Consider the following 26,885-nt stretch of genomic DNA (forward strand, 5'->3'; position numbering starts at 1 on the left):
AGCACTTTCCTATAATTCCACGATAGATGCTTTCTTTATTTTACAGTTTTACAACAGGCAAAAATTGTACTCACCATCAACAAAACTTGGAAAAGATGCCACCTTCTTGGTCTGCTGCAGAATTAAAAAAATGTCAATGTTAGCATGTAAAATAAAGTGGATCCATTGCTTGCATCATACAGCTCTAAGGGTTCCTTGTAAATAATAAAGTGATTTCTGAATACAAATAGCTAGAGCTACTGGCCTAATTCTCGGGCAATGTTGTGTACCATTTGGTAGGTAGAAGATTAGTTTGCAGAAATGACACTGTAGTGATCAAAGATAAATGTCTTAACAGAAAATATTGCTACATGTCACAGGTCTCTGCAGGCTAGCACAGATTTATATTTAACAGAGCTGTTCCCTGACCTTCATTCCCGAGTTTTAGTGATCTGCTGGGAATGGAAACCTGTCAGTCATCTAAAATATATTGTCTGTCGTGTCACTGGAAGGCAGGATACATTGAAAATACAATCTGCTCTGATAATAGAAAAATATACAATTTTAATTCAGAAAAAGGTATACAAAGTTTTTTTTCATTAATACACTTCTGACCACATCCTGGAAATGTTGTTTAAAATGACACACACACATACACCCATGTGCGCACACCTACTATCTCACATATTGTAACATACAGTGTTAAAATATGTTACTATTCCAATTATGCATTTATCTCAGTATGCTGGTTGATCATTTTCTCAAGATACATGTTCTGTTAAATTATTTTATTATAATTGCTTGTAACTTACCTTACCCATATACTATGGGCCCCCACTTAACAGTCTCCATATTTTTCACATTTTTATTGCTGTTTGTGTCCCTGCTGCGTAGAATTACTCTTTGTCCTTGTGACCACTGACACTTTGTAGAGATTTCTCCTCACTCCCTTTTGTATCTCGGGAACAGGAAGTGAGGGAAAATCTCCCCAACATTAAAAATACAGCAAAATACAAATTTATAGGGATTTTAACCTCTCCCTACTTCAGCCAAAACTAAAAAAAAAAGTTTTAGATTTACATACACTTTCAAATTTGTCCAAAAAAAAAAAATTTGTCAGCAACAATTCAGAAAATAGTGCTTCAAAAGAGGTTACTTTCATTAGAACCAGAATGATAGACAACGAAAGTAATATGCATATATTAACATTTCCTGTAAAAGTAAGGCCTGGTCCAGACACCTCCACTAATGGTGCACATTACATTATAGTCTTTGCTTGACACATGCAGAGCAATTATGCCTTTGACATCGCACTTCATTTTGGGAATGGGTAATTTTGATAACCCGGAACAGTAAGGGCGCTGTCAATGAACAGGGAAATAGTTGATGGAGCTTAGTAAAGTCCCAATAGCAAAGGTTTCCTGCACACTGGGCATCAAAAATGACACTTTAAAAAAGTTTTTGATTGTTTTTTCTGCCCCTCAATGTTAGCCTATGTGGCCGTACACACACAGGCATTTACAGACTTTTAGAGGCAGGAATGTTTTGAGGTGGAAAAAGAAAAAACATCACGCTTTCAGCAGAGGCAGGAAAAATGCCAAAAGCGACTATGCACAAGTAAACATGTGTAAGCGTTTCTAAACATGCGTAAGCACTAGATGCATTTAGTGCTTGAGTGTTTATTCATTTAAGTTGCCAGAATTAATTAATATTCTGGCCAATGAAATGAATGAACACACAAATAGCTGACGTGCCCAAACACGGCTTTTGGCATGTTTTTAGTTTCAAAAGATTTTTGAGATATTCACAAATATAACATATTGCAAAAACAGTAGCGGGATACAACAGTGGTGAAATACATACCTGTGTTGCATGGAAGCCTTTTATGGGCTGTCGCACTTTTATTTGCAATTTATGACTTTATTGGTAACATAAAAACTTGGTTTTTCAAACTCAAACCTTAAAATTTATAGTGAGCCCAATCCTGGTTCGATGGTTTTACAGCAATCAAGATATTGCTTTCCTAGCGTGTACAGATCAGGGTCCGTTCCCTTAGACACCCCAATGGGACCAATCTGTGTCTCCGGGTAGGAATCCTTCCCAGCCCTTGCTAGGTCCTTATAATATAGCGGATTTGATTGTCAAAACAAACGGGTAGAGGTAAGCAACTATAACAGTGTCAAACAGAAATTATGGTAACTTGTATTCAAGGGGTGGTATGCTATCAAATTGGACCTTCCCCTGAACTCGATATGGGGTAGATAGCTTTGGCCTCTAGAACTTTAGGTTAATGCGTTCAGCAGAACGTACATTCAGAGTAGGTTCTATTGGGGCCTAAAAGTTAAGCTGGTCTGTTTTCAGGTTGAGGAGTGTGGTGGTCGTAGTGAGGGAATTGTGGGTAAGGGTAGGTCTGTGTGATATAGTTAATGGGGGAGGATGTTGGGGAGGAGTGGGGAGGGGGAGATAAGGGGAGGGATTGTCTGCCAGCTTCCTAGTAACTGGACCTCTGGGATTTTTCAAAGTAGCTAGGTGCAGTATGTAGAGAATTCTGGATACAGGCATGTTTAACCGCGTGCCGACCGCCGCAAGTACATATACTGCGGCGGTCAGCCCCGTGCAGGCAAAGTGACGTATGGGTACGTCACTAGCCTGAGAGCCAATAGGGGGCGAGCGCGCGCCGCCGTGGGCGAGCTCCTGCCCCCGCTCGTTCACGGACACTTCCGCACGAGTGACCGGCGGACCCGATGTCCGCCGGTCACTCGCGATCGTCAGTTACAGAGGGAGAAAGGCAGGCGACTAGTGTAAACAAAGCCGCCTGTCATTCTTCCTTGTGTAACAGCAGAGATCATACGGTCCTGCTTTGTAGGATCGTAGATCTCTGTTGTTACATGAAAAGCCACATCCCTGCGCAGTTAGAAGCACGCCCCTAGGGACACACTTGGCCACTGCATCACTAATAAAGTTAACCTCTTCCCTGCCAGTGTCATTTTTACAGTAACAGTACATATGTATAGCACTGATTACTGTAGTAATGTCACTGGTACCCCCAAAAGTGTCAAAAATGTCAGTCAAGGGTCCGATCTGTCCGTCGCAGTTCCGCAAAAAAAAATCGCAGATCGCCGCCATTACTCGTTAAACAAAAAACAACAAAAATCTTTCCATTAGTTAGTAAACGCAATAACTTTTGCGCAAACCAATCAAAATACGCTTATTGAGATTTTTTTTACCAAACATATGTAGCAGAGAACAAATTGGCCAAAAATGTTAAAAAAATTTTGATTTTTACATTTTTTGGGGGAATTTCATATAAAAAATGTGAAAAATATTGTTTTTTTTTTGCAAAATTGTTGCTCTTTTTTTGTTTATAGCGCATGATCAAAAAATCGTAACAGGTGATCAAATACCACCAAAAGAAAGCTCTGTTTGTGGGAAAAAAGGACATCAAATTCGTTTAGGTACAGCGTCGCACGACCGCGCAATTGTCCGTTAAAGTCAAGCAGTGCCGAATCACAAAATAGGGCCTGGTCAGGAAGGGGGTAAAATCTTCCGGGGCTTAAGTGGTTAACACTGCTTTTCTCCTGCCAGAAGAAAAGGTGTTCATAAGAGCTGGGAAAATGCCCAGTAAGCATGAGGCCTAAAGGTTTTAAATAGAGTGCAATTTCACTTTAAGTAGGAGAATTTGACCTTTAAAATTTGGTTAATAAGCTTGCAGGCAAAGTGAGGGGTTTATCTTATTTTGCATGCTCAGTATAAAATCCAGACTGGCCTTAGCCAGTTTTGATTGTTTAGTTTGTTGTCTCATGTTGCACAGTGACTCAGTCATACATTATAGTAAAGACCAACCAATAGCTTGCCACATGTAGGCAACTTAATGGAGGGCAAAGAGGTGACTTACATTTTTCACTTAGCTTTTTGCTTTTGTATATATTGATTTTTTTTTCATTTATTTTATTCACAGATGTTGTGCTATATGTTGTTATGGTTGAGATCATTTGGATTATCGCTTCCCTTTCTTTTACAAAGTCATACTGTTGCTGATTCAATTATTTTGATTTTTATCTTCAATGGGCATCTAAATTTATTTTACCTGTCACAAAACGTAACTGCTCTTCGGCACAGACATAATTACTTCCCAGACGCTTTAATATTTAAACTGAGAATGCTAGGTAACCTACTGAATACTGTAAATAAGTCGAACGGGTCATAAAATTAACAGCTCTGTCTTTACTCTTTTCATACGACTTCCCACAAGACCTTTTCTCAAAGAGAGAACATGCATCCATTTTTGAAGCAAGGCAGTTAAATAACTTTATTGCCTGATTGTAAAAAACAAAAAGGCAATAAATACAAGTAGGGTCTAAAACAAAGGAAGTACAACAAGAACATTTTCAAAAGTAGCGAAATATAGTGGCAAAAAAAGGAAGCTTAGGCATTCACCACTGAAATCTAGTGGCACACAAATAAGCATGGTAAGGAATCATTATCACAGCCCACTTGTTATTGGCACAATGACATCTGACAAAATTTCTATATGGGGCAATGGTAAAGCAGAACCTAAACTCTATCTGAGCAAACTCATCCATCCATCTATGTCTGGATGTATTTTTTTTTTTTTTTTTTACTTTAAGCATCCCCTAGCATTTCTAGCCCCATCCATTTTGAGTTAAAGCAGATGATTCATGTAGCAGTTACTTCCTGGAATCCATCTTCCATTAGCTCAGGCAAGGGGGCTCGAGGGTGTGTTTAGCTGAGAAAAACCCTCCTGCCCTGCTCCAGATATAAGATAAAATGCCCATAAAGACTCCTTTGGATGTATGACATAAGGTTGGTCTAGGCCAAAAACCAGGAAGCGAATGAAAAATTATAAAAAAAAAAAGTTTATAACAAGTAACTATGATATACGGGTACCTTCCTATTTACATACACTAACTATCAGCATAAGGAATTAAAAATAGCTCATGCTGATTGAAAGAATTTTAGTTCTGCTATATTACAGATAGGCACTAAGCTATGAGTTGGACATACCTAAAATAAAGCATTGCAATACAAACTTGGACTTATTTATAGAGACAGGAGGCAAGAAAAGCTTTAGAGCAGGGGTCCCCAAACTTTCTAAGCAAAGGGCCAGTTTACTGTCCTTTAGACTTTAGGGGGGCCGAACTATAGGCTGGGGAAGTAGAAAATGCCCCAGCGTCAATGGGAGTAAACAATTCCCCAGGTTTGGTGGTCAGTAGGAGTAAAAAAAAAAAAAAAAAAAATGACAAAGCATGTGTGGTTAGTAGGAGGAGGGATAATGCCCCATCATTGGTACTGGTGGAAGGAATAGCAGCCAATCACTGGTGTCAGTGGAAGAAAGAGTGCCCTATCATTGGTGTTAGAGAGAGAAATAATACCCCACTACTGGTCTCAGTGAAAGGAATAGTTTCTTGACCATGTTGATAATGGGAGGAATAATGTCTTATATAAGTGGAAAAAATAGCGACCAAAGGTCTGGATAAAGGCAAGCAAAGAGCGACATCCAACCCTCGGGCCACAGTTTGGAGACCACTGTTTTAGAGCTTATCATTTCAAACCTCCATTTAAAGGGATAGTCAAGGTACCAGAAGAGTGAGTTCATGTATTAAACACCCTTACTTTTAAAAACACATAACGAAAGTGCTATAAGATTGTATTTTAAAATCAGGTCACTCTAGAACAAAGCTGAAACTTTTGAATGAAAGCAGCTACAGTATTTAGAACATTTTAGGACATTTTAAAAAAAAATGAATACAGCAGGGAAAGGTTGGAATCTCTATGACTAGTTTTAAACTCTGTGTCCCTATTTAAGAGATGTTTTATTCTAGGTTTCAAAAGCTTTCTTTGATCCTGTTTAAGAAATTGCCTGTATTATAAAGGCCCCCCTCACTTTCGTTTTCTGTCCGATACCTGTTACCTGGACAGGAAGCGAGAAGGAATCTACCAATTGAAGGATGTACCCTCATTTCCTGTTATTAGGGCTTGTTTACACTGGCATCACCCCTTAAAGAGTGATTTACGCTGGATTGTTTTTCAGAGGTGTTCTAAGCTATAATCTACAAGATGGCATTTGACTGGCAGTGAGGAGGCACCCTTCCTTTCTTGGTCTCTAAAAACCCATACCATTGTGCTGCAACTGCATGCATTGCACAGGGTTGCAGGCCGATTGTAGTGCAGCCCCATTCAGTTGAAAGCAACAGGAGGTCATTTTTTGCTGCTATACATGCACACCTATATCCGCTGCCTTTCCAGCTCAATGGGGAGATGTGGGGGATAAAAACATGGACAACTACATGCTTTTACCACCCCTAAACACAGAAAGGCAGTGAGGAGAGATCTCCCAAGGGACACAAAAGCAATAAAGAATTTGCAAATTTTATAGCCCTTCTCTGTTTTATCTAAATTTAATAAATAAATGAACAAGAAATAAGTGGAGCTAGGCTTTAAGAGGGTTAGGAAACATCAAAGAAAGCTGGAATGCTGAATTCTAGCTTTAGCATAAAGTAAGTTTATAATTTGTATAAACAAAGAACATCTGACCCCGAAAACAAAGTTGATGTTAAAAATGATATTTTTCTTAATGCAACAGCTTTTTGACACTGCAAATGTGAAATGAAGTAGCCGTCTCTTGTGAATAATCATCAACCTTCAAAGAACATTTCCTGTTGAGATTCATAATGGATCATGAACATCGTGCTCTCTAAGAAGTCAGTATGCAAGGCTTTGTACTAGACAATAACAGCTCTGCTTACCTCTTGCACATTGTTGTTATCAACTGGGCCATTAAGGTCAGAGCGCTGCTGTTTTCTGGGCTGCTCTGCACTGTTACACACCTAGATAGAAAAAGACTCTTTGTTACACATGTTTCTTATAAAAAGCCATCAGGACTAAATTTATTAGTTACCAACAAGTATTGATTTAATACAACAAAAGGGTTTCACACGTCTTCAGTTTCACACAAAACCCAAAAACAAGGAGCTAAGGAGCCCTTTTAGCCATCTGTACACCTAGAACCGCTAGTATATAGCACAGGTATAGCACAGGTATGGCACAGGTATAGCCAGTGTAGCCTGTGGCAGAGCCAGTATTAACAATTTGAATTCTGAGAACAGAAGCAGGGATTGCTTCCAATAAATTCTGCAAATGATTAAATGATCCAGAGGCATAGTAGGCAGCTGAAGTTAAAATATATTGTCAAAAGTATTGGGACAATCTGCCTTTACACGCACATAAACTTTAATGGCATCCCAGTCCTAGTCCGTAGGGTTCAATATTGAGTTGGTCCACCCTTCGCAGCTATAACAGCTTCAACTCTTCTGGGAAGACTGTCCACAAGGTTTAGGAGTGTGTCTATGGGAATGTTTGACCATTCTTCCAGATGCACATTTGAGAGGTCAGGCACTGATTTGGACGAGAAGGCCTGGCTCGCAGTCTGCGCTCTAATTTATCCCAAAGGTTTTCTATCCGGTTGAGACCAGTCAATTTCCTCCACACCAAACTCACTTATCCATGTCTTTATGGACCTTGCATTGTGCACTAGTGCGCAGTCATGTTGGAACAGGAAGGGGCCATCCCCAAACTGTAACCACAAGGTTGGGAGCATGAAGTAGTCCAAAATGTCTCAGTACGCTGATGCCTTAAGAGTTCCCTTTACTGGAACTAAGGGGCCAAGCCCAACCCCAACCCCTAAAAAACAACCCCACACCATAATCCCCCTTCCACCAAATGATTTGGACCAGTGCACAAAGCAAAGTCCATAAAGACATAGATGAGCAAGTTTGGGGTGAAGGAACTTGACTGGCCTGAGTCCTGACCTCAATTCGACAGAACACCTTTGGGATGAATTAGAGCAGAGACTGCGGGCCTGGCATTCTCTTCAAAATCAGTGCCTGACCTCACAAATACTTTTCTGGAAGAATAGTCAAACATTCCCATAGACACACTCTTAAACCTTGTGGACAGCCTTCCTAGAATAGTTGAAGCTGTTATAGCTGCAAAGGTTGAGCCAACTCAATATTGAACCCTATGGACAAATACTGAAATTCCATTAAAGTTTACAGTATGTGCGTGTAAAGGCAGGTGCCCCAATACCTTTGACAATATAGTGTATATGCACATCTTGACTATTACAGAAAAGTCAAGCTTGGCTTTACCCCATCCTGCCTCCTGAGCCTCCCTATTGGGCCTTCAATGCAAGGGCTGGCTTCGGGGGGAGGAGCGACAACAGTCAACTGATGCCTTTGGGTGATGACACTGCCCAGGCTCTACACTGAAGTTGGCCACTGGGGAGACCACTTGACTAGACCGGAGCACCCTTAGATTAGGTAAGTATACATGTATACACATCTTTTCCTTACAAGGTACTGAATATAGAGTTAGAATTAGGGATGGAAGTAGATTTAAGCTTAGTTAGCTTTTCACCAGACTTCCATTTTAGGGGGTAGGGATGGAGGCAAATCAAGACAACAGTTACAGGTAATAATTCTTCTTTGCGCTGTCATGAAATTAGTACAGCTCCTATTTTACATTGCTGCCCTACCCCTGTTACCATCAAAATGTGATCTCTCTACATAGTACAAAAGTTTATTATTCATTTATTACGGATATACTTATATAGCACTGTCAATTTACGCAGCACATTACATACATATGGTACATTCACATCAGTTCCTGGCCTCACGGTGCTTACAATCTAAGGTCCCTAACTCACATCCATACATACATATAGCAGGGTCAATTTAGACAGGAGCCAATTAATCTAAAAGCATGTTTTTGGAGTGTGGGAGGAAAACCACGCAGGTGAACAGCGGGAAAACATGCAAACTACAGGCAGGTAGTGTTGTGGTTGGGATTCAAACTGACGACCCTAGTGCTGTCAGGAATAAGTGCTAACCACTTGACCAACGTGCAGAATAAGGAACCATACATTATGTAGAATGAAGCACTACTGTACATAATATTCTTACAAATAACAAACTGACAAATAGAAATAATACAGTAACTTACTACTTTACTTTGCATACATTTCAGCAGTGAATCGTTACTCAGAAACATCAGAAAAAAAAATAACTCAATATATTTTAATATGTTTCACCAGACAACACATACTGTATATTAGTGAGTCATTGGATTTCTATTATTTCTATTGGATCTAAAATTGTATTTGTGCATGATACAAAATATGGCTTCACGTTTAAGATAATTACATTCTCCATACTCCTTGTCCAAAACAATTATGTTAATTTACTGCCACACACCTGTCATTAGCTTCCCAGACCAATTAACTTATCTGGTTGGCTTGTTAATTCATGGTGAAAATGATATGCAGATCCATTGCTTTTATTTTGCACATGTCAGCAACTTTAGTACCATAGCAGAAAAATCACAACAGCTTTCTAATTATACAGTTACCTAAAATTAGCTACAACTTAGTGACCAGTCATAGAAATAATAAAGAAATATGAGTACAAGCTGGATTTTTCTATGCGTGGGTAGAAGTAATTTGTGCACACTGCTGAGTTTCCTCAAATATAATTTTCAGTATCATAGACAACAGAAGACTGGGCTGAACTTTCTTTTTTGAAGCTGTAGAGATACAGAAAGAGTCCAGAAAAGTATGATGCCCTGGTAAATATATCCTTCCATATATCAGGGCTTGTGTACACCAAAATGAAAATTAACATGCAATTCAGATGGGCTGTGTTCCAACAAATCTTTTAGAGACCTCATTTGAATTGAGTTAACATGCAGGATAAAATGCCCAAACATCCAAAATTCAGCATGATGAACTTTCATCCAATGCACAGTGATGCGATGCACTGGCAGGAGCAGGTTCTATACGGGCACAAAATGTGTTTCCATCAGAACCATAGTGTGTACATTCTTTACCAATCTGTATGTTATGTTGTAGACCCATGCATACAGCTTGGCACAACTCCGTAATTTGGAGCTGGAGCTGCATTCAGCTGAATAAAAAAAATAGAAACATCTACATTCCTGGTTCTGGACTGTATTTAATGCTGTATGCATGTGAACATTTGTAGACAGATATACAGGCGCCACTAAAACAAAAAGCCTCAGAATAGCAGGTAAAAAAACAAAATGAAAAATTAACCTAAGGACTAAGAACTAAAAACTAAAATTCCATAGTCCATAAGGGGCAATCCAGGGGATGGAATTCCAGACATTAGGGTTAGCTCTCCAATGAGCAGAAGCAGGCTCTCTACACTGTAGCAGAAAAGAGGAAAGAAAGAGCGCCTCTATGTCCACTCACTCACTAGGCCACTCACATTTGGTAGGTAAATAAGGCCTGTATTGAATCATAGACACCAGGATGGCATGTCATTGCCGATGTTCGGCTGTGGAGCTGCACGGGTCTGCTGCCGCAGGGATGGAATCACACGGAAGCCATCAGGGAAGGTTTTCACTATGTGTCAAGTTCACAAAGCAATGTACCCTGGAGCTGTGGTGCAGCGAGCTGCGATAAAGTGCAGGCATGCTGCATTTTATCACAGCGCACAGGAAAGCATCGCATGTCACCATACAGCAGTGCAGCACACCATTCTGCTATATGCCCACACACTAAACTGCTCCACATGTCTCAAAAAAGTCGGGACAGGCCAGCAAAAAAATGGCAAAGTAAGATGCATCTTAGACAGTCAGAGAGTCTCAGAAGTAAAGATGGGGTGGGAGAGGTTCACCAACCTGTGGAAAGCTGGGTCTAAAAATCGTCAAACAATTTCAGAATAATGTTTTTTGGAATTGGGATTGTATAAGCATGACTGAGAAATGTTCAAAACTCCCAGCGGATGCAGTGGCTCACTTTTTTTACTGCACCCCAATCCCCACAGTAAAAATAAAAGTTAGGCATATATCTGTTGGGCCTATTTTACATGAACTGGCTGATGTCCAATTTTAGCCCACCCTTGCTTGTTCAAGGTACCATGCTGCTGGTCAGTTTTACACTGTTTATCGTCTACAGCCTACAAATTCTTCAAGGTAGATGCCTGTCTATGCCTTGTGTCTTTACATTTTTGCCTATTCTCCCTCATCAAAACTGTCCTGTCATTGGCCAATTTTTTACACTGCATCATCCGCAGTTACCAAATTCTTATTGAAAGTTTGCCACAGTTTTGCATCAGAAAAAAACAGGGATTGCCTCAGTGAATCGCTGGCCAATTTTATCCACTGGCCAAGGCAGGCCTATTGTCATTTAATAAAAATGCACGTGTAATTATTGAAAAAAAAAATAATAAGAATAAAATGAACTGTATGCATGGCCTGCTTAACACTGTACTCGGGGTACTGACATCAGTGTTAACACGTTTTAAGCGTCCCTTAAAATTAAAATTTTTCTTGTTCAAAGGATTTTATTGGAATTTCAAAGAGAACAAGTTTAACAAAGATGTTTACAAGGACACCAATAACTTATAGCTTAGATATTCATGGTTACACAATCATAACAAGGTCATGACAGCTTATATGTAGATAAGACAAAGTGGTATATAACCAAGACTTGAGGGTGAGAGTTGCAGACTAGTCACCTGTCCCCGAGCACCACTAATGGGAGCAATCAGTGACATGGGAAAGGTGAGACCGCAAAGCCCCTAGCAGGGTCTAAAGTTAAGATTAGAGCCCCGTACAATAAGCGGGATGACATAATTTGACTAAAGAGGGAGTCACGATGCGTCGGTGATACTATGCTAAGGTACAATTATAAAATCTATAGTAGGGTATTCTGTGCTGAAGTTAAAGGGAAGTTGTTATTATGGTGTTCTAGTATATGTGGGTGTAGAGCCAACAAAAACAAGAGAGAAGGGAAGGGGAAGATAGAAAAGAAGAGTAAATGTGAGGAAAGAGTTGCCCCAAGGATGGAGTGTCCTCTAATGTGACATAGAAGACATGTCGCTATGGAGGTTGTTTCCATGAGGGAAGTGCTGATTCATTGAAACCTAGAGGGAGTCCCTGGGTGATCCAAGGTTTCCATATTATGTCGAATTTACATAGGGTTTTGCTATCTAAGGCTTCCATCTTGGTGTGTATTAGGTATCGGTTCATCCGATATTTGGCTTCCAGAAAATGTAAGAAATTCGATTTCCATGCCTTAGCTATAGTCTGTTTTGCGGCTGTAAGTAGCTGAACGAGAACCTTAAATTGTTTACGTGTGAGATTATCAGGCTTCAAATTGAGAAGCGCTGTGGCAAGGTCTGGTGAGAGGTGAGTATCGAACATCTTAGAGGCCAGAGTGAAAATTACTGACCAAAAGGTGCTGACAATCGGGCATTGCAACCAGATATGAAAGTGTGTGCCCAATTTCGAAAACAATTTAAATTTCTATTACCATATGTTATTAGTGGGCCAGCTCTCCATCTTGGAATCTGATAGCAATGCATACTGAAACAGCATAATTTTGTACTTTGCATGTGTGACTGCTGAAAGGATTTCTTTTCCTTTGTTGGCATACAACAATGCAGTCTAACTGCCTATTGCTTCTTTGAACCTTGACTGCTGACTGAGTAATAAAATCAATCCTTTTATTCTGCACTCCATCAATGCAAAGCTAAGCAAGCTTACACAATCATATAAGAATATTTCAACCGTCTCAGCTGTGCCATGCTGAGTAGAAGGTAAGGCCAAAAGTAAAAAGGAAGTTTAAAAAAGCTTTTTTTTTTAATATAAACAAAAACAACTCTTTTTTTTTTTCTAAAATGACTGTGGTTTTGCATTGTGGCTATTTTACATATATACACTTACACATTTCATGTTTTCCTGATAGAATTGTTTGAGAACCGTTATAGTTGAATCAAATATCATTCCTTTTTTAAAGACCTTTAAAACACTTTCCATTTTCCTGGCACAAACATAACAGCAGACATGTGGTACATGTGATAGTATGCTGACATGGATTGGTGCCAGGAAAGGAAAATTGATACCATTTTTTATTTTAGCTATGATATCAGCATGAAGTAGTTGCAATGTTTTTGAACATGGTGCAAAAACTTCCGTTCTAAATCCTAAAAAAATGTGCGTGTAAATTTCATGAACTAGAGCAAATTGATGAGTGGTCTATGTCATTGTTTCTCAACCTTTTTTCAGTTAAGGCACCCTTAACCACTTCCTTACCGCTGGACATCATATGATGTCCTGGGCTTTAACCACTTTACCACCGGAGGATTTTGCTGTCTTACGTCCAGGCCACATTTTTGCGATTCGGCACTGTGCGACTTTAAGTGACAATTGCGCGGTCGTGCGACGCCGTACCCAAATGAAATTGATGTCCTTTTTTTCCCACAAACAGAGCTTTCTTTTGGTGGTATTTGATCACCTGTGCGATATTTACTTTTTGCGCTATAAACAAAAAAAGCGTAAATTATGAAAAAATAACAATATTTTTCAAATTTTTTTATATGAAATTCCCCCCCCCCCAAAAAAAATGTAAAAATCAAAATGTTTTAAAATTTTTGGCCAATTTGTTTTCTGCTACCTGTGTTTGGTAAAAAAAAATCACAATAAGCATATTTTGATTGGTTTGCGCAAAAGTTATTGCGTTTACTAACTAAGGGAAAGATTTTTGTCATTTTTGGTGGTTTTTTTTTTAACGAGTAATGGCGGCGATCTGCAATTTTTTTTGCGGGACTGCGACATTGCGACGGACAGATCGGACCCTTGACTGACATTTTTGATACTTTTGGGGGTACCAGTGACCTTTCTACAGTAATCAGTGCTATAAATATGCACTGTTACTGTAAAAATGACACTGGCAGGGAAGGGGTTAATTTTATTGGAGAGGGAGGGGTTAATGTATGTCTGGTGCTTACTAACGTGTGTGGGGGGAGGTGACTGAGTGACACAGGGACAGATCGCATGTTCAGCTATGCTGAACCCTGCAATCTGTCACTGTTTGTCACTTAGGAGATTTACACAAGCGGGCGGATCTCCAAACTGGATTCCCCGACGATCGGGGAAGAGAGGCGGTGATCACCACCGCTCCTCCCCTGGCCCGACTCCCGCTGTGACTGAAAACAGCGGGAGCGAGCCTCCGGTGGCGCGCAAGCTCCGCCCACAAGGGGAGGAGTCCAGCGACGTAGGTCTACGTCGCTGGACGGAATCGAGCCACTTTGCCGCAGTACAGTCCCAGTGACTGGTCGGCAAGTGGTTAAGTGGGGATATCTGAATGATGCCATCATTCAGACATAATTTTTTTTAGCTGGCGATTCCCTGCACCGTAAGAATAATTATAGGGGTTGAACCGCTTGATCATTCTTATAGGCGGTGGGAGGGAACGTCCCCCCCCTACCGGCCTTCCTGTGCGATCAGCGAGCTGGAGAAGGAATCCGCCGGTGGCAAAAGTTCCCGGCAGTCTCTATGACTCTCGGAGGCCCGGGAGCAACGTCATGACGTCACGCTCAGCCTGGCATTTGTCAATACTGCAGTGATCTCCGCTAGATCTTTTTTTTTCTTTATTTCAGGCTTTCCAGCCTGTAGAAGAGATCTAAGGTTTTACTGACCTGACATACAACTGTCCTACTGAATTACATCGTTATACAGACTTACGCTATAAGCTCCCGACGAAGCTGTTAAAAATAGCGAAACATGTTGAGCAATAACTTTACTCTTCATGCAACATGATGGGATCCTGATGGACAGCAGATCTTCCCTGTCACCCCTCATGGGACCCATCACCTGTGATGTACTATGTTGACAACTCCTTACTAGCTCCAACAATGTTCAACTTATGTATATTGAAATTCTCTGTTGGATGCCTTGTGGCCTCCCTCTTTTTCTTCCCCCCCCCCCCCCCCGGTTTCTGCCCCTGGGGATGTATATGCCAACATTGATGGTTTTTTAATATGTAGTTTAAATAAACTGTTCATTTTTTATATAAAAACCATTGTGGTGCCGTAAAAGTCCTTGCCTGTAACACTCAAAAATGACAGACAATCTCAGGGCACCCTTCGGAATTATGGACAGTCTCGAGGCACCCCATTCTAAAATGTAAAAAACTATTCTAATTGCTTTACATAATGCAGCAACATCCACACATAGGACACCCAGCGTTAGAGGTGATTTATTCTTCCAAAGCAAATACACTTCTGCACATTGGCACTGACTAGTATTCCTATGTTTCCCTTCTCCCTCAATTTCTATCCATCAGTCAGTCAGCTAATGTGACCCTGGCGCTAAAGGAGAGGGCCAGCGAAGAGTCAAACAAGGATGCCTTGGAGCTAACAGACATCCTCCTTATCAACCGGTGACATCATTGGTTGTTAGGATGCCAGTGTCTAGAAAGTCGTAACGGTGAAAACCCGTAGTTTTGTGTGACTAAAAGGTAGGCCCAATCCACCTGCTGGCTTGTATACATTTTTTTTTATACATTTTTAGGCATTTTGCCAAGGCACCCCTGAAGAAACCTCAAGGCACGTTTGGTTGAAAAAGGCTGGTCTATGTAATATATGAACCCCCTCCAATATTTGTCTGAGCTAAAATAATGATGAAATATAGCACAAACGTTATAAATATAAAAGTATTTCAGTTCAGATGGAAACACAGAGGTAAAAGACATGTCTAATTTATTCAGGCTCTGGGATATAAAGCAATTAGATGAAAAGCTGAAATTGAGATTTTGTTTAGCACATTACCATTAATCCAAAGCAGAATCTCAAACATCTGATACTTGTAATGATGCTGGCAGGCAATGAGTACGTCTTTAGAGCAAAGTACCTGTTAAATATTTATCATTATTATACTAGCCAGGCATTCATAGGTTTTGAATTGGTTGTTTTTAGATGTGATCAAAACAATTGTATAATAAAATCATTCTGAGAGAGCTCACCCACAATACATTTGTTTTTATAAGTCTTATTGTATTACAAAATATAAAAATAATATTAATATGTGTGTGTGAGTATATGGCCTCATACACACTGGCCTTTTTGCTAACTCTCCTAGGCACCTTTCCTCCTGGCACCAGAGTTTTTGCAGAAAAAAATGTTTGACAGTTGTAAACTCTTCTAACGCGTTTAGGTGCGCCAATTGCTTGGGCATTAATTAATTTCATTGACCAGAATGATAAATGTTATACATTTAAATAATTTATATGTTATCTGTGTTCTACATTATTATAATTTATTATTATAATGTAGTCTCATGCAAATAACCAGAATCAACTTGCCAAATAATATACGGTGGGGATCGAAAGTTTGGGCACCCCATGTAAAAATTTGTATTAATGTGCATAAAGAAGCCAAGGAAAGATGAAAAAATCTCCAAAAGGCAAATTACAGATTAGACATTCTTATAATATGTCAACAAAAGTTAGATTTTATTTCCATCATTGACACTTTCAAAATACAGAAAACAAAAAAATGGTGTCTGCAAAAGTTTGGGCACCCTGCAGAATTTATAGCATGCACTGCCCCCTTTGCAAGGCTGAGACCTGCCAGTGTCATGGATTGTTCTCAATCATCATCTGGGAAGACCAGATGATGTCAATCTCAAAGGTTTTAAATGCCCAGACTCATCTGACCTTGCCCCAACAATCAGCACCATTGGGATCTTCTAAGCAGTTGTCTAGAAAACTGAAACTGAAAATAGTTGACGCTCACAAAGCTGGAGAAGGCTATAAGAAGATAGCAAAGCATTTTCAGATGTCAATATCCTCTGTTCGGAATGTAATTAAGAAATGTCAGTCATCAGGAACAGTGGAAGTTAAAGCAAGATCTGGAAGACCAAGAAAAATATCAGACAGAACAGCTCCCAGGATTGTAAGAAAAACAATTCAAAACCCACGTTTGACTGCACGATCCCTCCAGAAAGATCTGGCAGACACTGGAGTTGTGGTACACTATTCCACTATAAAGAGATACTTGTACAAATATGGTCTTCATGGAAGAGTCATCAGAAGAAAACCTCACCACAAAAATCAGCGTTTGAACTTTGCAAATGAACATATAGACAAGCCTGATGCATTTTGGAAACAAGTTCTGTAGACTGATGAGGTTAAAATTGAATTTTTGGCCGGAATGAGCAAAGGTACGTTTGGAGAAGAAAGGGCACAGAATTTAATGAAAAGAACCTCTGTCCAACTGTTAAGCATGGGGGTGAATTAATCATGCTTTGGGGTTGTATTGCAGCCAGTGGCACAGGGAACATCTCATGAGTAGAAGGAAAAATTGATTCAATAAAATTTCAGCAAATTTTGGATGGTAACTTGATGCCATCTGTGAAAAAGCTGAAGTTAAAGAGAGGATGGCTTCTACAAATGGATAATGATCCTAAACACACCTCGAAATCCATGGGAGATTACATCAAGAGGCGTAAACTGAAGGTTTTGCCATGGCCTTCACAATCTCCTGACCTCAACATAATTGAAAATCTATAGATAGACCTTAAAAGAGCAGTGCGTGACAGACAGCCCAGAAATCTCAAAGAACTGGAAGACTTTTGTAAGGAAGAATGGGCAAAGATACCTCAAACAAGAATTGAAAGACTCTTGGCTGGCTACAAAAAGCGTTTACAAGCTGTAATACTTGCCAAAGGGGGCAGTACAAGATATTAACTCTGCAGGGTGCCCAAACTTTTGCAGACGCCATTTTTTTGTTTTCTGTTATTTTGAAAGTGTAAATGATGGAAATAAAATCTAACTTTTATTGACATATTATAAGAATGTCAAATCTGTAATTTGATGCCTTTTGGAGATTTTTCCATCTTTCCTTGGCTTCTTTATGCACATTAATACAATTTTTTACCTGGGGTGCCCAAACTTTCGATCCCCACTGTAACGTAAGCAATAGATCGATTGTAAGAGCCAAGCAAAAACATTATACCTAAAGTAGAGCAGCAAACATGGTGCTAAAAAGAAGGATAGCGGGTTCCTAAAAGTCAATGTTTTGGGGTACTATCTTATCTGATACCTTCTTCTAGAAGGACAATATACAGCAGTAATGGCGAACCTTGGCACCCCAGATGTTCTGGAACTACATTTCCCATGATGCTCATGCACTCTACAGTATAGTTGAGCATCATGGGAATTGTAGTTCCAAAACATCTGACGTGCCAAGGCTCGCCATCACTAATATACAGTATATACAGCAATGGCCACAAATATTGGCAAAATAGGAAATATAGAAAATATAGGAACATGCCCCTGATGATCAACACGTGTTGGAAAGGCGTTGGGTGTGGTGGCTTTTCCTGGTTGCGCCGCTGTGATGTTTGCAGCAGCGTGACGCATTTGAGTTACCATGTTTCTATATTTTTATTTTAACCAATAAATGAGATTTGCTTTTATATTAACACTGGTATCTCCTCCATGGAATATACATGTGAATATTTGTGTGGAGTGTCTGAGATGGAGCCATGATGACGGTGATTATGATATACTGGATATGCCTTTTTGGATTTTAATCTGGTGAGTTTGCACTACATGTGGGGAAGAAGGAGCTATGCACGTGGTGTTACTCTAGGACTTCCATCACTGGTGTGACCTGGTCCCCTGTTCATTATATCTGCTCATCGCATTATCACACTATTGTGATAATATTTTGTTGTTTTTTTTATTTTATTTTTTTTTATTCACATGTTGACACCGGAAATTATTTCTGTGGACTCTTTATTTGGTCAGTCATATATACCTTGGACTATGTGCGGACTTCCCTTGAATTAGAGTGTGAGTACTGCCCAGCTAAGACTTTTATTTACAGCGCTGCAATTTTATATATATATATATATATATATATATATATATATATATATATACACAAATATTGGCACTCCTGCTTTTCTGTCAGATAATGCACCACATCGCCCAGAAAACTGTTGTTGAAATGACAAATGTTTAGGCATTCTCATGTTTATTTCTTTTGTTGAGTATGACCCAAAATGTGGAGAAACAAGAAGCCAAATCTGACACATTAGACACAAAACTCCAAAAATGGTCTCAACATAATTATTGGCACCCTTCATTTAATATTCGGTAGCACATTATAACACGTCTGTCCATAGCACATTCTCCCAAAAGGATTTCGGCTTCCTCAGGTAAGTTGTGGCAAACTCTTTGATCAATCTTTATCTGTCGTCCACATTCAGGGAGATTAGCTACAGTGCCATGGCCTGTAAACTTCTCACAATGGGAGGACAGTGGACACGGGAACATTAAGATCTCTGGAGATGGACTTGTAACCTTGAGATTGTCCAAGCTTTTCCACAATTTTTGTTCTCAAATCCTCAGACGATTCTTTGCTGCTCTTTCTCTCCTCCATGCTCAGTGTGGCACACAGATACACACAACAGAAAGGTTGAATCAATTCTTTATTATTTTACCTGGTTGCCGGTGTGATTTCTATATTGGCAGCACCTGGTGATTAATATAGGTGAGTTTATTTACAAACTACGGGAGCATCACAAACTTGGAATGCAATTATTTCTTACAATTTTGAGAAGGTACCAATATATTTGTCCAGTCCATTTTTGGAGTTTTGCGTGGAATGTGTCAGACTTGACTTTTTGTTTCTCCACTTTTTGGTGTCATGCTAATACAAAAAAAAGAAATAAACATGAGAATGCCCAAACATTTGTAATTGCATCAGTTTTCTGGGTGAAGTGGTTAATTATCTGACAGCAATGCAGGGGTGCCAATTTTTTTTTGGCCATGACTGTACATGTATACAGTATGAATTGCTTTAGTATGATAAGTAATGACAAGGTTATTGCTGACTCAACAGACCCATAGCTGAAATTGCTTTGATCCATAAAGGGGTTTACAGGTCTGGATGATGAACTGGTTATTATTGATTCACTGACTTTTACATTTCCAAAATATTGTATATTGTAGTCCCACTTACTTAGGGCCCACTTACTTGCACACCATCCCTATGTGATGAATACTGTGTGTTTTCTGGAAACTGAGAAATGAAGATAAACATAATTTTATGTTTTAAAGTATAACTAAAAGCAAAACTTTATTTTAGCTTTGGATAGAGTGTAAAGGAACTAGAACACCTGTCAGGTTTTTATTGCTGTCTGTGTCCAATGATAGGGAGATTCACCCTCCCTATTTGTCCTGGTGACTGTTTTCACAAAAAGTGAAATAAAATCCCAAATGTTGTGTTGATCCCAGAACAGTAATAGAGGGGAAATCTTACAGTGGGGATACTAGTTCTGGTGACCCTGGTGGCAATAAGGGATTCCCCCACTTCGGAGGGGTGTTTATTTACTTCCTGTTTTGGCTATGGGACAGGAAGTGAAGGAAAATCTCCCCAATGGGACACAGAAGGCAAAAAGGAAACTGGCAACCCTCGCTTACTCTACCCAAAATGAAAAAAGTTTTGCCTTTAGTTCCACTTTAACTTAACCCTTTCCCTGACATTTCATATCCCCCTCAAAGCCTAACCCCAACACTTAAACTAAACTCAAATAAACCCTTAACCAAGCTGTAACAAGAAATGAACCCCTTGTTCTTTATATTCTCCTTGACCTGTGTAAGTAGCATTTGCACTTAATCCTCCCAGTTGTATATTGAAGAACTGGTAACTACTGATCTATGGCAGGATTATAAGTAATCATTTACTTAAGCGGTATTAAACACAAAACCAAAAATGTAAAATATTGCAGATTACCAATTATTAGATGTGGTGGCTACAATAGTGTTTTTTTTTTTCTCTGTTTTCACTTTGTGATCTGGCCACTAACATACCTCCTGTATTAGAGTGTCCCCACTCTGGATGAAGGAGCACAGGGGCACCTTTTGACAGCAGTATAGTTAATCTGGAGGAGGGGAGTGTTAGATGTACTAGCAGATTTAGATAAACTAACAAATTGAAGCAGAGCTTTTTTTCTCTCTTTTAACATTTTATGATCTGGCCACTAACACACCTCCTGTATTAGAGTGTCCCCACTCTGGATTAAGGAGCACAGGGGCACCTTTTGACAGCAGTATAGTTAATCTGGAGGAGGGGAGTGTTAGATGTACTAGCAGATTTAGATAAACTAACAAACTGAAGCAGAGCTCCATTTAACCATTTATAAGCAGTTACAGCAATAGTTTTGTTCCTTTAGGCTGGGTTCACACCTAATACGGATGCGTCTTAAAGCAGGGGGTCCAGTGCGTCCCTTTTCTCTATTTCAGGGATGAATTAGGACAAATTTTTGCCTAAATTCGGACCTGAAACAGAGCCAAAGACACACAGGACCCCTGTACAATCCGCTCTGTGGCTGCCCCGGAATGTGTGAACTGTGCACACTCTTCTGTCAAGCGAATTGGTTGCAGGGACAACCACATCTAATTCGCACTAGTGTAATCCCAGCCTCAGGGATAAATATTTTACATAAAGGATGATCATTGCAAGCACCCCTCTCAGTGGTAAATGCTTTGTCTTAATCCCGTATCTTCTACAACTGCAAAACAGCTTGTTCTGTTGAAAAACAACAGACTTACTTGCCAGATCACCAGGTAATAAGAAAAAAAAAACATCACATCTAAGAACTGATAAGTTGCAACATGATAAATGACTGTTTTTGGGATTACCACCTCCTTAGGATCTTTTTGCTTTTGCAGAAACATTCAACCGTCCTTTTGTTTGTATATATCCATGAAGAGGTCATAGAGCTGGTTAATCAATACTTAGCTAACAATAATTTCCCTCCTTGTATGGTCATATTTACTCAAGCTTTAAGGTAGATATTAGTCAGGTACGCCAATGAGAATATGTCATTAACCACTTTGACTCCTGAAGATTTACCCCACTAATAGTGGGACTGCAATATTGTGAGAGACAAATCGGACACTAACTGACACTTTTTAGGGAACCAGTGACACTAATACAGTGATCAGTGATAAAATGAGGGAGAGTATTTCCTTATTTCAAATTTTAAAATCTGGCATCCACCTAAAACTAGCACGGACGTTCTGTAGAATGGAGAATAAGCAGAGAGATCAGGATAAAAATTAAGTAAGTAGTAGAGATTACCTGCATGCTCACACTCATCTCCCGGAAACGGCTTAAGCCGAACCAGCTCAGGAATTACCTTCAATATAATTAATCAAGGGGCTCCAGACTTTTTCAAACTGCTTTACCTTATCATTAAGAATGGCCGAAAGGCATTCATTTATCATAATCCAAGAGCGTTTCGCCTTAAGTAAAAAGGTATGATAGCTGACCTCCATGACCTAGGGAACAACACGTGTTTTATTGTTTTATGTTTGTGAGATTGCTTTTGGCACTTTTAATAAAAATGTTAAGGTGTCTAAGATAATGCACTAGGTGTTTGCACCCTCCTTTCTTCAGTTTCTAGTGTTTTGGAGTTTCCCTGCTCAAGAAGAGCAGCATCGCTAATATATCTACTTCAACAGAGTGAGCAATGAGGTTTGACAGTCTTATGGATCCATGTTCCTGCTTTGCAGGAACACAGTATCCATGCCTTCCCTACTGACTGCCGTTCTGCCTCTCTGCAGGATGATCGGTGGGTGCCAGTCGGCATCGAATCCATGGTACCCACTGATGGGCTCCCGATGTGATTATGCACAGGTGGCACGCATTCGTGCCCGCTACCCCAAAGTGCGTGATCACAAATATATACGTGATCCTGCCCACAGTCCCCGCCCTGTAGCAGTAAAACTGCTATAGGGCGGTCGGCAAGTGGTTAACAAAAGAAAAATTGATTCTGCAAAAAAATCTTTTTTTCACACCTAGAGGAACAGTATTATTAACAAAGGTTGGCATTAATTCACTCTCTTTTTTTACTTAATTAAATAACTTATGAATTTTACATGCCTCAGAAAACATGTAATAGACATTTGTAAGACATATGACAACCGATGAATTTAAAAAAGGTGCAACAATGGTTGCTACCTTTCTGAGAAGTATTCTGTACAGAGCCTGAGCTGTCTCGTTATCTTGAGCAGAATGTCTGTAATATCCTGTAAAGGCCCTGAATTAACCCCAATCATTTGCCTGTCTGTGTGAATAAAGGATGCACGGTAGGATAGACAAAAGAGATCGCTTGGATCATTGCCTCCGGTGCAGAAGCACTACAAGCTGAAGCTGCTAAGAAACTACAGAAGCTAACAAATGACTTATCTAGAAGTACATTCATTCTTTTCTCCAGCTAACACAACAAGTCAATGCTGACTTCTAGGCAGATATAAAAAATACAGATGAATCCAGTCCTGTGTTCATTAAAGCTGATCTTCACTGTATCAAAGCACCACAAACTAAAAACAATATTTAATTCATTTTCAATATTCAAACAAAACTATCCCATCCATCCATGTCTCCATGTTTGATTTATAACAGCCTCCTAACATTTCTGGCATTGGCCATCTTGAGTAAGGGCAAAACAAGTAAATATGATATATTTCCCTTTTTATTTACTAATGCTAACACCATGAGGATTAAAAAAAAATAATTGAGAGAGTAAAGTTAAAATTTAATGCACTATTATTTGTATCTTTAAAATTCCAGCAGGGTAAGAAGCTAAATCTGACCTGGTATCAGCCTCTTCTAGTCCTTATATAGCAGGGCTGGAGTGTGAGTGGAAGAAGCAGCACAAGGAGTCAGTCTGCTTAAGTGCTGATAGGAAGCATACTGCTAGGAGGAGAAAGCAGAGTGGCGAGAGATGAGCTCTTCACTGTGTTTATTATCATTTCACTATCCAGTGACAGGCAGGGGTGGGTCCAGAACTATCTGGGCTCAAAGAAAGTGAGTTAAAGGATGCTGACCATCAATTACCAAAAGCTGTTTTTATTTTTTATTTTTTAATGGGCTATTCATTTTTATCTTGTCTTTTATCAAGGGAAGGTTAGTGTGCCTCAGCTTTCTGTACAGGTAACAATTGCTGCAAAGTTACAGTCTACATGTTTTTCTTGCTCACAAGTAAATCTCTTCTAGGTATGGATAAGCCCTTGTTCACCTAGGGTGAGTTCAAGGCTGTGCTACCCGCACCTGCACAAATGTCACACTAGGGGCAGTAACTGCACCCTAATTGACAGCAATGGGACTGCCTACATGGGGATGCACATAACATCTGTGGTAACATGTAGTAAACACAACCCTCCACAGGAGTACGCTACATGTGAGCAAGGTCTAAATCAGTTCTGGTGTCCCCTGCTGACACTCCTGGCTCCCCCCTGCCGAGTGCCCCCATAGAAAGACACTTTCTGTGAGGGCTCTTGTGCAGGCTCACTCTCGAGCCACTCTGTTTGCATCTATTGACACAGACAGCACAGCACGGCCATACCTCAGCTCCCCCATCATAGAGTTTGATTGACAGCAGCAGGAGCCCTGTGAGGAGGGAGAGAGCAGAGAGAGCCACTGCTCTCATGCACAGCGCTAGATCAAAATCAGGCTCTGGTAAACATAAGGGAGGTAAGGGGGTCTGTCTCCCTGTCAATGTCACCAGGAATGAACGTGAGGGTAAATCCAAAATTCTGAGAAATGGAATAGAGTGGAAATCCTCCATCTAGGACACTTGCTCCTATAACAACTACCTAATAGTGGCCATACACAACAATTTTATATGCGATTGTATTTTTATTGAATTTTAATTTTTGGCCAGAAATACAATCAGCAGATTGAAAACATTGTTTATTGTGCCATACATGCAACAATTGTATTGCATTCCCTACCATCTAGACCAGCCTTTTTCAACCAGGGTGCCCAGACACCCTGGGGTACCTTGAGGTTTCTACAGGTGTGCCTTGGAAAAATGCCTACAAATTGCCCAAAAATTGTATTCAAGCTGGTGTGTGGATTAGGGCTGCCTTTTAAATACACTGAGTCAAGATGAAGACGAAGAAAAACATAGGAATACTAGTCAGAACCAGTTTACAAATGTGTATTTGCTTTGGAAGGATAAATCACCTTTAATGGTGGGTGTCCTACGCGGACGTGTGGATGTTGTTGAATTATTTAAAACTATCAGAATAGGGGTGCCTCGAGATTGTCCTTAATTTTTAAAGGGTGAAAAAAGGTTCAGAAAAAGGTTCAGGTTCAGAAAAAGGTTCAGACTGAAAAAAGTTTCAGAAACACTGATATAGCCCAATCAAAATAATTTTGATCAAATTGATTACTTTTGCTCAAACTCGATCAAAGATACATTACGTGTCTTTTGGATAATTCATAGATCCAATCATATTAAACAATTCTGTGGAGAATCATTTGATTAGATAGCCACATGCATGACCATCATAATACCTCACAATGGAAAAACTGTATTTCCTTATCGCACATCACAGGACACAATGCACGCTATAAATCATGACTTTCTGGGTTAGGCACCCCCTATAGGTAGAAGGACACTGGCAGAAACAAACAGACTGGAAGCCCTCCCCTATATAACCCTTCAGTTTTTTGCCAGGGGTCTTGAAGATGACAGTCACTGAAGAACAACTCTCTGTATGGTATGACCAGTTTCTCAAGTGATTCCAGTAGGCATAAAGAGGTTGGTCAGATCCATTCCTATGGCTGGGAGGCTAAGATTGATGGCCTTGCTGCTATAAAGCCAGAAGTTTTAGCAGGGATTTCCTGAAATGTGACCTTTTTGGCGCTAGACCCTGCATTTACAGAACCCTGCGCAGTTCAGTACTGACCAAGATTTTCTGGTAGGGTACTGCACAGGTCACGGGCTGTGGACCCCAATGTGGGGTGAACGAGTCCCTGAAGGTCCATAATGACTAAACCCACCATGATGGGTGAAGGCGGAGTCCCTGTCCTTTGGACAGGCTCAGGAAATAAATTAGTGTTCTTTTACAATGGAGGTCCTTTAATTAGGAACCATTATTGGGCTGCCAGGAGGTCCTCCCTCATTTCTCCACTGGGGCAGAGTAGTGGTCTGTATCCTGGGTTGCTGCTGAACCTTTTTGCAGTGGATTTGTCAGCTTATGACCCACACCTAAAGTTTAAAGGATAAGGATCCTCCTTTTTAAGTGAGGGCTCGCTCACTCTACAAGGAGTGTGGGGTTCTCTTGAGCTATCCGTCATCAAGCATCAGTGGCTCAAGTCTGCATGGCTGCAACCTAGTCTTTAGTACATACCTTTATGAGATTTTATCAGATAGATGTAAGGGTGGCAGAGGATGTTTACAAGTAGTTTCCTTGGACCTGATGGTGGCTTCTGTGTCTCTATCCCCTCACGTGCACTGCTTTGGGACATCCCAGTTACTCATGATTATAGCCTGCTGTGTCCCATGATGTACAAAAAAAAATTTGGATTTTTGTACCTTACTGTAAAATCCATTTCTTGGAGTACATCATTCATAAAATCCACTGCAGAGGGAATCAGCCTGTTTCTCATAATTCTTTTAGGTGGGTCTGTCATGAGATGTTGTGATCATTCATAAAGCTATGTACCATCACTCTCTGAGAACTACGAGGGTAGAGCTCAAAACCAGACAGCAGTCTGCATTTTTGAAGGCTCACATTTAGCATTATTCAGAACACAAGAAGACTGGCAGCTATGGGAATATAGCAAGATTGACAGGAGGTTCCCCACTGACAGCTGAATGTAAAAAAAACGTGCCGGCAATTAAAAAGTATGATATGAAAAACAGCGTGTGGTCTTCCCACATGCATACCATCTGCAGCATGTAAAGAACATGCTGCAGCAAAAATTATATTTCTAAAGAAAAAAAGGAAAAAATGAATGAAATGACATTTAAATTACCAGTAATACAACACCATTGCTGGCAATAGAAGTATTTTTAAAAAAGCATGCAGACCGGGAGGTCAGGAAAGCTAGGGGGGGGGGGGGAATGCCCCCCCCAAACCATACCAGGTCAAATGCCCCCAACATGTTGATGGGGACAGGGACCTCATCCCCACAATTATGGCCCCACACCCCCCCCTATTGTACCCCTATCCATTCACTAAAAAAGTGTCAAAAAGTTTTAAAAACACA

General features: G+C 40.1%; 1 protein-coding gene across 2 annotated transcripts in view; it reads right to left on the reverse strand.

Moving 5' to 3' along the window:
• Window positions 1-26,885, reverse strand: part of APBA2 (amyloid beta precursor protein binding family A member 2) — a 523,475-nt gene that overhangs the window by 262,218 nt on the left and 234,372 nt on the right. For both annotated transcript variants that reach the window (XM_082254058.1, XM_082254057.1), the window contains exons 3-4: window positions 6,747-6,827; window positions 75-114 (exon numbers count right to left, since the gene is read on the reverse strand). In XM_082254058.1, coding sequence (XP_082110184.1) covers window positions 75-114; window positions 6,747-6,827 — 121 coding nt within the window. The remainder of the gene's footprint in view (window positions 1-74; window positions 115-6,746; window positions 6,828-26,885) is intronic.

The sequence above is a fragment of the Pelophylax lessonae genome (genome assembly GCF_965119305.1).
Source record: "Pelophylax lessonae genome assembly, chromosome: 4".
NCBI lineage: Eukaryota > Metazoa > Chordata > Amphibia > Anura > Ranidae > Pelophylax > Pelophylax lessonae.